General features: G+C 42.3%; 1 protein-coding gene across 1 annotated transcript in view; it reads left to right on the top strand.

Moving 5' to 3' along the window:
- TG (thyroglobulin) overlaps positions 1 to 13494 on the top strand; it is a 156433-nt gene that overhangs the window by 83017 nt on the left and 59922 nt on the right. Inside the window, exons 39-41 of the mRNA XM_086466043.1 lie at positions 609 to 702; positions 5370 to 5529; positions 10261 to 10460. Coding sequence (XP_086322169.1) covers positions 609 to 702; positions 5370 to 5529; positions 10261 to 10460 — 454 coding nt within the window. The remainder of the gene's footprint in view (positions 1 to 608; positions 703 to 5369; positions 5530 to 10260; positions 10461 to 13494) is intronic.

Here is a 13494-nt window from a genome sequence, read left to right as displayed (position 1 = left end):
TGCTGAATTCTTATTGAAAGATTATTTTTAACATTGCTTGGCACGTTTAATGGTCTGCTATGATGCTTAGAGCAAACAGATTTTAAAAATGCATTAAAATTCTAAACTTGCCATATTTTCCCACGGATCATTAGAAATTAAAATAAATACAAATAAATGTAGCCCAGAGACTATTAGAAATCAAAATAAATAAGTGGCATTTCAGCAAAAGAGCGGATTACGTCGCTGTGCAGGCAATAGCAGGGGGAGACCTGTGCCTGAGACCCCTAGTCCTGCTCCCCTTACATCTGGTGCTAAGTTTGTGCAGTTTATGTAAAATGTGAGTTTTCTGAAGGCTTATATTCAAGTTGTAACATTTTTAAAATGAGACTGGTTTTCTGAAAGAAGGATTCTAGACACGAAAATGCAATGTGCTCTTTGCATTTGTGTATGTGTGTACAAACCCACATATTGGTTACTAAGGTATAGGTGGGCATAGTTTTACATGTGACTGAGATCTACAGAATTAAAGATTTTATAAACTTAGTGCATCAAAATATAAGGAAACAGCAGCAGTGGAAAAAGAGTACAAGCCTTTTTAGTGTAATTTTCTCAATCCGTGTCTCTAGGGCGGATTGTTGGCAGCCAGGAGATGGAGAGGCCCCACCATCCTCTGTCAGCGAAGACTGCCTGTATCTGAACATCTTTGTTCCTGCCACCACTGTAAGTAGGAGATGAGTCAAATTTTTTTTGTAGCTAAGCACTGTCTCTTTTCAAAGTACTTTTAATTGGCATGAATGGTTGTTTTTCATGTGGTGTTCACAAAACCCTGCAAGGTTAAATGAGGCACTGTGTTGTTTGTACTGGTGCAAGAGTATTCCCGATGGGCTTTCAGTGAGCCATGTTTGGGTAACTAGGAGGATAGGAAAAAACCCCACCTAGAAATACAAAGAGGGAAACAAAACACGAGAAGAAGGTGGCAGCAAAGGAGGAGAAATTAAGGACAGGAATGGCAATGTCCCTGAAGTGAGACCGTTTTGTCCAGGAGACAATAATGCAATACAACATGTCACTTCAACACTTACAACCAGTTAAGCAGCAGCAGAAAAGGATTTTTCACCCTCATCTCCACTATTCCCCTCTTGACACTTGTGGGAGCTCTCTTGAGGAACAAGGTTAGCAAGCAACGCTAGATTTGTGCCCAAGTCACAGAGCATAAAAATAAACGTTCTAAAGATGACTGGGCCTGAAATTGTCATTTGAAAGCTCTTGAATTTCTTGTTCTAAACAGATTAAAAAAAAAAAAAGCTTCAAGTTAGAGCCAAGCTTAGATGATTGGCCAAACACCAGGGGAGGCTGAGGATAAAGATGCTGAGTAACATGTGAATCCCATCCAAGACTGGACCCAGAGCACAGGAATAGGTTTCTTTTTCCCATAGCACTGGTAATTTTCAGAAGATGGCGGTGGTTGTAATAGAAATTTCTGAGTCTGTCGTACTGTAAAGAGCTGGTCTAGCTATCTGACAGCAGCACACAGAGTTCCTTGCAGGTCCTTCTAATGACCAGAAAGACCAGCAGTGTGTTTTCTCCCTGCAGCACCCGACTGTTATTTTGCCTTGAGTGCAGTGATCGCTTGTTGAAAACATCAGGTCACTGTCCCAGGCAGTTTGCCATCTCTGCTTAAGTGCTGCTTTCAAGATAGCTTATTTGAAAGCATTTCTACCATCTGATAGACTAGATAGGCTTGTCTTTTCTCCTTAGTGGTACTGAGAACTGAATCCCTCCTGCCTTTTGTAGAGGTGTAAGGGTAGAAGTAGGTCTGATCAAGTCAATCAGTTTCACGTGCGTAAGTCTAGCCCAAGAGAGAACCAAAACTTCTGGTTTTGCAGAAGTAGCTGGGAGCAGAAGGCATAGCATTTTCCTGTTTCTTTTTGTGGTAAGCTCTATTTTTTACTTACACACAGAGAGCTATAGTTATGTATTTTCAGCCCATGGCAAGTTAAATTACCTACTAAATATTGAATGTAAGGTCTCCGGGAGAGCAGCAAAGGCAGAGGTCATTCAGGAGCATTTTGAGCCTGAACAGCACAGCACCTGGACTACTGCCTGTCACTGAAGGACTCTTTAAGCGTCAGGCAGTGAAGAAGGTGAATGCCATCACCTCATTTTGCTTCCATAGCTATGTGTACCACATAACCCTCCAAATAAAACTTCTGAGCCTTTTTTTCCGCCTATAACCATCACCACCTGTCACACTAGCAAAACAAAGGGTTCAAATGTAAGATCAAGAGTTGAAACACTCCACTAAACAAGAATAAAAGGTGTACTCTCTCTCCTCCCATCCCCTGCACGTGTTATTCCCATCCTTATTGCATCACCCCTGTTGCACACAATTCTTCACGGCGCACTATTGTACAGTAGTAAAACACTGGAGGTTGCCTGGCTCGGTAGAGTTCAAATCTGTTCCTGCCAAGTATCTCATTAAGTATTTTACAGAAGGATGGAGAAGCTGGTTCTGAATATCATGAAGCCTTTAAGACTTCCAGCTGACTTGCAGCTTCCTGGTGGATGCTGAAGTTCTCTCCCCGTTGTGGGTTTGCACATGAGACCTAAGCCCCTGCAGGCATGAGACCATGGTGGAGTTTCTGGGCTCTCGAGAAGACATCCTTCCACTAGCTAAGCCACGAAGCCATCTGACCGTGTCCCAGCTGGAAGTCTTTGCATAGATTTTACACCTCAAAGTGTGGCTGTCTGCATTTTGTTGCTAAGTACGGAGCAAAACCCTGCACTGGGCAGTAGCCACATGGCAGCTGTGACCTGTCTGTGAGGAACGTGCTGGCCCCACTCTGCCCAGCTGCTGCGTGTACCCCGCTGCAGCCTGGCATTAACACTGGTGGTCCTGCATCTGAGCCTCGTACCAAGTGGTGGGGGCTCCAGCAGGCTTAATTAAGGTCTTATGTTTCTTCTGCCTTATAGATTTAATTGCAGTGGTTGGTTGAATTTGGTTGAGAACAAGGCTTGGGGGAAACTCACTTATATTCAAAATAAATTATCCAGCAGGTAATGTATAGCAAAAAAAAATAATTTGCTACCATATGTACAGACAGCTAGATAGGTGATATGAAATATCTCATATCGTGAGGCATAGTTCAATTATAGCATGAAAATATTTGTGCTATGCTGTTAAAATAGCTGAAAAGGGAAAGCAATTATGTTAAACAGCCTTCATCTGAAATGCCCAAATCCATGAGCTCTGAGACTGAAATCCCTCGGGATTAAAACCCACATTGTTTTTCAGGATAGTTTACTTTGACATAGGAGAGGGATCTGTAATTGCTCAATGCAGGCTAGAAATGGGAATGCTACACCCTTGGCACTAGGCATAGCCCCAATGCTAAATCTTCTCCCTGACTGCTCCATGTTTGTTGCAGCAGGCTTTGTTTTGCTCTTTTAAACTTTTATCTCACATCTTTGCCTTTCTTAAGCTTTTCATCACTACAGCATTGGGTAAAGTCACTCAGCATAATGTAATGTACAATTTACAGGGCAGCTGGAGGTCATGATGCTATGCAGGCTGTGGACACACGGGAAATGCCTAGTTTGAACCTCAGGCTTAACCATACTGAGCTGAGGGGATGGTGCAGGCTCAGCATCACCTTTAATACCGTTTTAGCTGACATGGCTCGATGTGGTTGTGTTTTGGAATGAATTTCCATGTGAAAACATTTTTTTTTTTTTTCTTTTCCTTCATCTCTCTCTGTGCTGCATGCAGTGCAGAAATGGGAACCAGAGACAAGGCACTGAGAGTTAGGCAATTTCTATTCAGGAGCAGAAGTTCCTGAGAACGAGCAGCATGTTTCAGTGCTTGCAATTTCTTGGGTTTTCTTGTTAACACTGTCATGTTCAGAAGAAGCCTCTGAAGTGATTCTCCAGATAGGTGAGGAGAGCACACGATCATGATGAATTGAGAGCAGCTGAGGGGATTTTGCCTCCTGTCTTGTGATTTTGCAGGGGGCTGCAGCCATCACTTCTCTGCTGCTTCTCCTGAACAGCCAGTTCCATTTTTGCTGGAGACATCCTTTGCCAGAGCAGATGGGACTGCTGTGTTTAGCTAAGCTCCATCCAGAAAATAACAGCAACAGAGCCCAATACCCCCCAGCTGCAGGGGAAAACAAACCTCAGACGTACTTTGATGCTGCTGCAGGGGCCAGCAGCCCTTTGAAAAACATCAGCAGCTGCCAAAGCAGAAAGCAGGACAGGTGGGTAGGTGCAACCTGCTGCTGAGCAGAGAAGAGGGGAGCCTTCTTCAGGATAGTCCCAAAGTGGGCAATAGGGGATGAAAGTGCTGAACGGAAAATTGAGGTTACGTTTTGAAAAAAAACCTTTCTAGCATCAGAGCAGGTTATTCTGCTTTATGCAGCAGGAAGGAGGGAAAAGAAAAGCAAAAAACCAAACCAAAACCCCTCCATTATGTTTCACTGGTATTTCTTCTGAGTGTCATCTTGACAAAGCTGTAACTTGCTGGTAAATGCTGAAGTCCCCTGGAGCAGTTCTGCTTTTGTGCTGCTTATGCAGCAGCAACCTGGCTGCAGCCCTGCTGTGCGTGCAGAGAGGGTCCACACAGATGTGGTACTTCTTTGGGAAAAAGCCTCAGTTTCTGAGCAAAATCGGGTGGCTCTGTGAGGAGCGCTAGTATGGGCAGCAGTCCATCATAGCTCTTGCCCATCCCAGGGGTCCTGCTGGGCTCTTTTGGGGCAGACTTCCCCTGTGCTTCATGAGAGGTGAGTCTCTCCCATGCAGAGACGAAGTCCTCTCTGTAGGACCCCTCTATATATCTAGTAGGGGCAAACCTCCATGGCGATTGAAGGAGCAACGTGGTGCTCTTGTCAAGTGAGATTTTTGAGACTAGGTAGTGTTTTAAGTGCTGAAGACTTGAAACTAGGAAGTAGCCCTGCACACCTATTGTTAGTCCTGCTCAAGATGCAGCAGCCCAACAGGGCTTTTCCTTCTCTTGTTTCCCACTTGTTTGAACTTTCCCTACGTGTTTGTGTAAAGCAGACATGTTGCAGCAGAGCCGAGCCCACCACATGCTCAACAGCCAAGTCAGCAGGATGGGTCTGCCTTGAGCTAACCTGGTAGAGCTGTTGGCTGGCGGAACACAGTGGTGCCATTAAATCTTCTTTGTACTGGACATAGTATGCTCTTTAAAGATATATAGGTCATTGTGGACAATTTAGCCCTAGAATTTCAGACAGATGGCCAGATATCCTCTCATTATGATCACTGTCAAAGAGCTATGAATGGCTTAGATAATTTTAATGGAGAAGATGCTTGTGTTCTCATCAGTGACCTATAAAAGCGGAATATTAACCTGGTGGTTCTCACGGCAGGTCAAAAATATGTCAGTGTTGCTGTTCTTCCACAATGGAGGGAGTTACAATGCTGAGGTGGGAAAGACAACCATAGATGGATCATACCTAGCTGCCATCGGTAACGTCATTGTCGTGACGGCAAACTACCGGGTTGGTGTTTTCGGCTTCCTTAGTACTGGTAAGTCATGGATTTCTAGAATAAAACACAACTATGGGCTAAATTGCATTCTGTAACGCTTTTGTTTCTATTTTTCTTTTAAAGTTATTTTTAAATTTGAGAAATCTGCATCTTTCACTGATTGTTTTTTGGGGGAAAAATTGCAAAGAAATGGTGAGAACTTGGTCTGAAGAGAAAAGGGAGAGGCTGAAGACAAAGGGACAAGAACAAACAAAACCCAAGCATCTATATCAAAGCAGCGGCTAGATTTTTGTTTGCAGATGGAACTGTGGATATTGGGTTTTGCAGACACACACAAAGATAGGTGGAGCATTAGAACTCCTGCTAATTTCAGTGGCATGTCATTGTGGATGTGGTTTTCAATGTCTCCAACTTCCAGCTTTTCAGTCCTTGAAATTTTGCTGATGCTTGATTGTGCCTGGGCCGGAGTGGGGAAGAGGCAGACAGGGATAATTGCAGGTGAATGATAAGAAGGACATGAAAGTATGGAATGTATAGGACAAAGATAGTTGATTTGTTCCTCAGCAATTGAGCTTGACTTCTCTGAAAGACTTGCCATGTTTAATTTGAATTCTGTTAGCCCCTTTTACTGCCCTGGACGTGGCTGAACTCACGTAAGGGGCACTTTTGCTTTAATACCAGATGCTACCAAAAACTATACAAATTTCCATTACCTACAGGATTTTATGTTGCACAAAGACGCACATGCATATGAAAACACACATTCACATGTCCCTAAACCTTTGTGGCAATGCCATCTGGTCTTTGGGGTTATTTTTTTTTCATTTTCCCTTTTATTAGATTTGCCTCTTTAAGCAAGTAGGGAACAATTTTCTTTCTACCATCATTCAATTCTGGCTGGGGCAGGACAACTTAAGGTAGAGAGTCGTGGAGAGAAAATGCAACAATAGCAACTGGAGCTCTGGCTTCATCGTTCCGGTGGTAATCCTTGGTCTCTCTAGTGAACATTTTAGTACCTTTATAACCTTTAGGAGTTTATATTTGCCATGTGTGCGAATACCAGACCTACATACTTTGCCTCATAATCCTTTTGAGTATTTACTGCTGGTGAGGCTGGGTGGTTTTTACCTAGTTTGGGGTTATAGCTGCAGCTATTGGTTATTGTTTCCCTTCTTTGTTTTACTATTTTGTTCAAAGCTCACTCCCAGCAAAGCCTGGTTTTCATTCAGTAATTAGAGAGCTGGCACTACGAGCTCCTTACTCATTCAGGTATGAAGTTGGTAATAGGTGTATCTGGGGAAAGAATCACTGTTTTCAGCAGTGCAAACCAGATGCTTACGAAAGTGATACCGTGGCTTCATTCTGGCTAAAGCCAAATGCGGTGTGGATATGTGCTGTGTGAGCTTCCATTACGCAGCACTGCCCACGCATTACCCACTAACCTCCTTCAGCCTCGTAGATCTCATCTAGGTTTCTTCCTAAGTGGAAACTGCTAGCTGGACTGAATAATATATAGCAGTATTTGTATGATGGTCCATAATTTAGGGATCAGGTTGATTTCTCCAGCCTCTCTTTAATGGAGATCTGCACCCATGGCCCAAAACATTAGTGCGTGGGCTGAGTGTACTGAATTTGTATTCCTGCAAACCTTCAGGTAGGGGTAGTCCATTACAGATAGGGAGTGTTCAGGGACCCTCACCTTCTCTGTACTGTTGAGATGCAGCCAGGGACAAGTGCAGCCTTTCCTGGCCTCTTCCCCTGTGGGAAATCCTTGGTGGGCATTGGGGAAAATCCTGTTGCTCCAGAGGGAACTGGAACAAGTTGGAAGAGCTCTTTGCAAGAGTCACTGGAGCAAGCTGAGCACCACATTCATAGGAAGCCTTAAACGTTCCTTCAGCACCACAGTCCTGTCTCCCCCGTGTCCCCTTTAGTCCATGTGGGGGTGATGAGCTGTGGTATATCTGCACCAGTCATACCCAGTCTGTTGAGCAATGCTTCTGCTGCCATATCTGTTCTTTGGTCCACCACAGGTTGGTGGAGTTCTTCTGAGTGCTACTGCACATAATCAGTAGCCACTGCGGATTTTTGGTGAACTTTATCAAGCTGGGTCAAATCCTGTAGAGTTTTTCTCAGACCAAATCCTTAGTGATATACCAGGGATGTTTCCGTTCTTACTGAAAGACTTGGACAAATCCTGGTCCTTTGGAATTTTTACCATCATGATGTTCCAAAGTGGGCAGGATTTCACCCTTAGGATTGTGGGGACATTAGCAGAAGGACTGTTAGGAGGCTCTGAAGTTACGAGCGAAAGTTGCGATCCTGTGAGCAATAACATTTTCATTGTCCAACTAAGCAAAGTGCTGAATCCTTTCATGCTGACTTATCATAAATTGCAAAACTAGAAATGAAGAAGTTAAATAGAGATCTTAGGGGAGGAAGGGTAGTGAAAACAAAAGATTTCCTTTTTTTGTTTGATTTTTTTTTTGTTAGTTCTGTAGTTGTTTTGGTCTCTCATTGACAATTCTTTTGCAGGGAATCAAAGAGCTCTTATTCTTCTGAGTAAACAGGATGCTTACTGTAATTTGCCGTCGTTCATTAATGTCGCAAAAAGCGATGCACATTCTTACTAGCGCCTTCACCTCTCTCTTTGCATCCAGAAAACTTAAGGTGAATTGACAGTGATATGGATGGCAAGAGTATGGGGAAGACAGTCATGTTTTTAGGCCTGATTCTTTTAAGAGTCCATGCAGTCATATAAAATGGATGATTCTCATGCTTAAATTTAACACTATTGTTCTTCTTCAGTTTACTAGTAACAGAAATGCGTATGTTTGTCATTGTTTGCTTCCTTCTGAACATGAGTTTCTTTTCGTTCTCCTGTGGTCCCCAGGAATGTGATCTTTTCCTGCAAAAAGACCACTTATGAGATTTATATCCAGGCCTGTCACTCAAACAGTGGAAAAGATTCCTGGCAGATATCTTTCTTTTGGTCTAACTACTGTGAATGTCCATGCATGCATCTGTTCCCCATTGCAGTACATTTCACAACCTGGCTGTGGTTTTTGCTAGGACAAAAGGAACTGGTTATATTTCCATCCTTGGTCTTGTTTAATATACCAGTAGCAAGGCACATTGTGTGGCTAAAACATTTACATGGATTTCAGTTCCTCTGGGGAGGTCTCATGAGGCATGCAGCAAGCCCTTGAAATGAGGTTTCTGTTTTAGCAGCGTACAGTGGATTTGCTGATGAACTGAGAACCCTGTGAGCTGGTCATGGTGTGTAGAACAAACTCAAAAAACCCTAAAAACTAAAGCAGGGAAAGCTTTTCTTCTGTTGCTTCACTGGTGTGGCTTGGCCTGGTCATCTGAAACTATAGCTATAGGTGGAAGGCTGTAGTTTCTGGTGCCATTTAGTTCTCAGCTATCCTACTGAAAGGGCACTTATAGTGATGGCTATTGTGATGTGAGTATCTGTAAGATCTGCAAGGCTATCAGTGGTCTGGTCTTCTCTATATTCTATTCTGCTGCTTAAATCAGTCTCTATGATATCTCAGTAATTCATTACAGTAGGCATATGGGTATCTACCACAGGATGTATGCTTTCAGTTGCTCTTTGCCTGAGACAGGGCTACCTGTCCACAAAGTGGCAGCTTTTTATTCGACTATCTGTTCATTTTGAGTCACTAGTTTCTGAGCCTACCTGTACTTTAAAATTGTGATATTTGATCTTGGCAATGGAAGAAAGAAATAGATTCAGCTTTTTCTATTACTGGCTTTTCTGTCTTGTCTTGGGTTTTTTTTTTGTTCCAAGTTTTAAATGTGGAGAATTTAAAGCCGTTAAAAATGAATGGCTCATTGTGGATTAAAAAGAAGTAGACATTGAATAATCATTTTCTACTCCTTTCCTATGGACTCTATAGGAATAACTTATCTCTGTTTTTGTTGAAATAAAATTAAGCTTGCCTAGGGGTTTGCATCATTAGGTGCTTTCAGCATTAGTTTTCTATTAATCAAAGTATCAGGTTACCACTGGTTGGTGTTGAAAAGAAAATAGTCTTTCCAGTGGTGATACCTAAGCATAGGGAGTACATGATTAATTATTTCTGTTTTGTTTTCATGGGAACAGAAATATGAATACATATAAATCAGATCCCTATCAGTCAGACATAGGTCAATCTCAAAGGGTATATGTGGAGATATTATAAATTATAAAAGAACATCTGTACGTGTGTAAGGAAATGCAAGATGGTGTGACTTATAAACGATTGGTCAGACAGGGTAAGATGTAGGAAGCAAACAGGTACAGTTAGGTGTACTCCAGGGAAACAGTCAATGATCCTTATGGGCCCCTCCCAACTTGAAAATTTGGCAAACCCATTGATTTTTTTGTTTACTTTTAATTCCTTTTGAAATTGAGCTACTTACTTAGAAAAATAACGTCATGGCCTGAATGTATGGATACTTAAGCCTGAATTCAAGTCTCCTGCCATGAGGTAGGTCCAAATGAAGCTTAGAAATTGTGTTATTTTTCTATCATTGGGACAGATGATTCGGTACCTCCAGGGATGCCTGGTGGAGTGGTAAAAACTGAACTGGAGTCAATCTGTAAAGTGATGACCTTGGAAGAGACCACTTCAGCCTTTTAAACTCTGGTATTGGTTTTGTCAAGGTTTAGCTGCAAGAGCTGCTAGAAATGGAACCTTTAATCAAAACTTCAAAAGTTCATGGTTTTATTTCTTTTCAGACCTATTTATTTATTTTCCACAATAGGTTCTTCTGAGGCAAGTGGAAATGCTGGCCTTTTGGATCAATTGGCAGCTTTGACGTGGGTGCAGCAGAACATTGCTAGCTTCGGAGGAGATCCAAGCCGGATTGCTTTAGGAGCTGACCGTGGCGGGGCAGATGTTACCAGCATTCACCTGCTCACAGAGGCAGTGGATATGGACCTCTTCAGGAGGGTGTTGTTGATGGTAAGTCCCATTCCTGCTACTTCAACTTCATTGTGAAAGGACGTTGTTACAGACGTGAGAATGTTGCCGTGTGTGGGTGCTGGTTTTATTTCATCCATACCTTGGCAGCACTAATAGGACAGTTACTGCTATGGTTATTTTTCGTCTCACCTGTGAGTGCTATCTCCAGGAACTGAGTTCTTCACAAGGATGTACAAGAGATGCGCTTTGGTGACTGATTTAGTCATAGTAAGACTCTAGTTTTCGTCACTGTGGTTTTTTGGTGTATTATATAAATAGTCTTGTTTCATAACTTAAAGGTACAACAGGTTAGTTTCCATTCCATAAATACAGTTGTTGATCAGCAGTTTTTAGACTCTAAAACAGAGGAGCCAAACATCCGCATGTGTAAAGTATCCAATCTTTTTATCTGATCTCATGAAATTTCATTTAAAAGAAAAAGCAAGTTTCAGAGAGAGAGTAAAAATCCGTTTACCCACGGGCTTGTTTGTTGTCGTCTTGGACCATTTTCACAGTCAACCCAAGTGATCTGTATTTTTACAGCCCTTCCTGTGTCAAATCTCAGGACTTTGAGATCAGCTTTGTCAGCATCAATACTACCATTGGTCTTTACAGCCTCAGATGAGAGGTGGAGGTTTATATATCCAGCAGAAATGGTATTTGGATGAAATGATCTCTCTGCTAGCGGTGTTAACTTGGAACAGTGAGCAGAGGAACAGAATTCTTGGTCCAGGAAACCTAGAGCCCAATTAAATAAAATCTTCCCTTGAAAATAATGACATCTCTATTCACTACTTGCCTTTTCTTCAGCGTGTGTTTGCACTAGGAAACAAAACTCACGTTTTGCGTTCCCATGTCTCAGTAAGGTTATTCTAATTGTGTCACTTTAGTGGGGAAGGCAAAGGAAGTTGTTGAAAATTGCTGTTCAGTAGTTGGTTTTTTGTGTCATTCTTGGACAATTCCTCACACAGTTCCTAGATTTTCACCAAGCTCTTGGCGTAGCAGTTATTTTGCTAGTAGACCCAGAGCTCTTATCTCTTAGTTTCATCCTACTCTTTCTCTGGTGTCACAACCCTTTACTGAGCTGGCTTAGGACTGGGCGCTGTGAAAGCTGTAACAGGATACAGTGCAATTTACCAGTTGAGCAACGGATGAAAGGGAAATGCAAGGACCTCTTTGCTTATCGTTATTTATGGAGTGTAGTTCCACATTATATCTTTTCTTTTATGAAATAAAGTTTGAACTCCTTTTTCTTACAGCAGGACATCGACTAATGGAAAAAAATGGCAAGTGTGATGAGCAGGCAGGTGCATGAATTCTTCCCACTAACTTGGTGTTTGTAACAACAATTTTCTTCCTGGGACTGTGCAGACCACAGTCTTGGCAAAAGCAGGATCTCCACTTATTTCAAAGTAATGATAAGTATTAATTCTTACAGTGTCACAGTGAATTTAGTTTTCTTGTGAAATACAGTGATAAAATAAAACTCAAGAGTAATAGCAGTGGCTTCAGAATATACTTTTTATAAATTTGGTTTTGGGTAATGAAATGATGCAGAATGCAACTGTTGGTTTACTCAGATTTCTCACCTAGATCTCCTGTAAAGGGATGCATCTTGTTTTTGTTCCAAGACACAAAAATCGTTGCATACTTTTACTGTAAAAAAAGGAGGTGCACTGAGAGTAAGAATCATGAAACTGAGAAAAGATCACAGATAGAGCTTTCCTGAGGGAAAATCCCATGAAGCAATACAACTTTTCTGCAAAAGTTAGTTTTGCACTTCTTGTTTGGGTCTTTGTCATGTATTAAAAAACGATACTGTTTCTTAGCATGCAGAGAGGTGTGATGTATGAAACTTTCTCTACAAGAAGATGTGCACCTGAAATACCAAAATGCTTTTGAGTTTCCTATGTCTGCCCTATAATAGGCTTTGTTTGGAACAGATCTGAAAAAAGATTGTACAAAATTTGTACGAAAGATTGTACAAAATCAATGCAAAGCTCTCGTGGGGAATTTTTATTTCATCTTTCAGTAGTGTAATTAGAAAAAAAGTAGTCTCAGTGATTATGGTCTTGTTTTAAGTCACTTAACTGGTGTTCAACTTCACCTTTTGATTAATTGATTTAGTTACCAGTACAATTTTGATGTAGAGGGGTGGATCAAGGCATGGATTGCCTCCATCTCTTGCAGGAGCCTGTGGAGGGCAGATATGCTAGGTGTCCCTTCCAGGTATTCCCCTGTGGGTGTCAGGAGGAGAGCTCCCAGGCTTCCTCCAGCCAATACAAGGGAAGACATTGGGTCCCTCCTGGCCACAGAAGCAGGTCAGCCAAGTGGTGGAAAGAGCAGATTTATTACCCTGCTGAAAACTACTGCAGTCAGGTGCAGAGATGTCTGACATGGACCCTAAATATCCCTGATTCTATGATTAGCTACCCTTTAGATCCCCTTTCTTCCCCCTTTTCCCACCTCCTTTTTTCCCCCCATTTACCAGCCTCTTTCCTTCTCAAACAAACCAACCACCTCTGCTTATTTTTTCTCCATTGACCCCAGTTTTGCTACATCCCTACCCAAATTTGGTATTTCTCATATGGTTTCTTAGGTATAGAAACCCTTCAGTGCTGTTGACTCTTGCAAGATCAAGGCACCAAAGACCAAGGTTGACCCAAAAGGTCACCGATATAGTCTTTCAGTTATTGGTGAGAAATGGCCAGACCTCACAGAATTTCCCCATAACCATGTATGAAATCCAGCCATCCCTTATGGCACAATTCATGTTTTTGTCCCCCTGTCACGTTGTTACTGTGAGGGTGACCAAGCGTCGGCAGAGGTTGCGGAGTTTTTGTCCCTGGAGATACTCAAAATCCATCTGGACGTGATCGTGGGCAACCAGCTCTAGGTGGCCCTACTTGAGCAGGGGGGTTGCACCAGGTGATTGTGTGAACCTGTCATCATCAGAACATGTCTTATCCCCTTCCTACACAGCACGTTCCAAGTGCTGCCCACTTACATGGGCTCTTGGATTCTTTTGGCGCGT

This window comes from Leptosomus discolor, chromosome 5 (assembly GCF_034619465.1).
Source record: "Leptosomus discolor isolate bLepDis1 chromosome 5, bLepDis1.hap2, whole genome shotgun sequence".
Lineage (NCBI taxonomy): Eukaryota > Metazoa > Chordata > Aves > Leptosomiformes > Leptosomidae > Leptosomus > Leptosomus discolor.
Note: the sequence above shows the minus strand (reverse complement) of the source record. Positions and strands in the feature narration are given on the sequence as shown.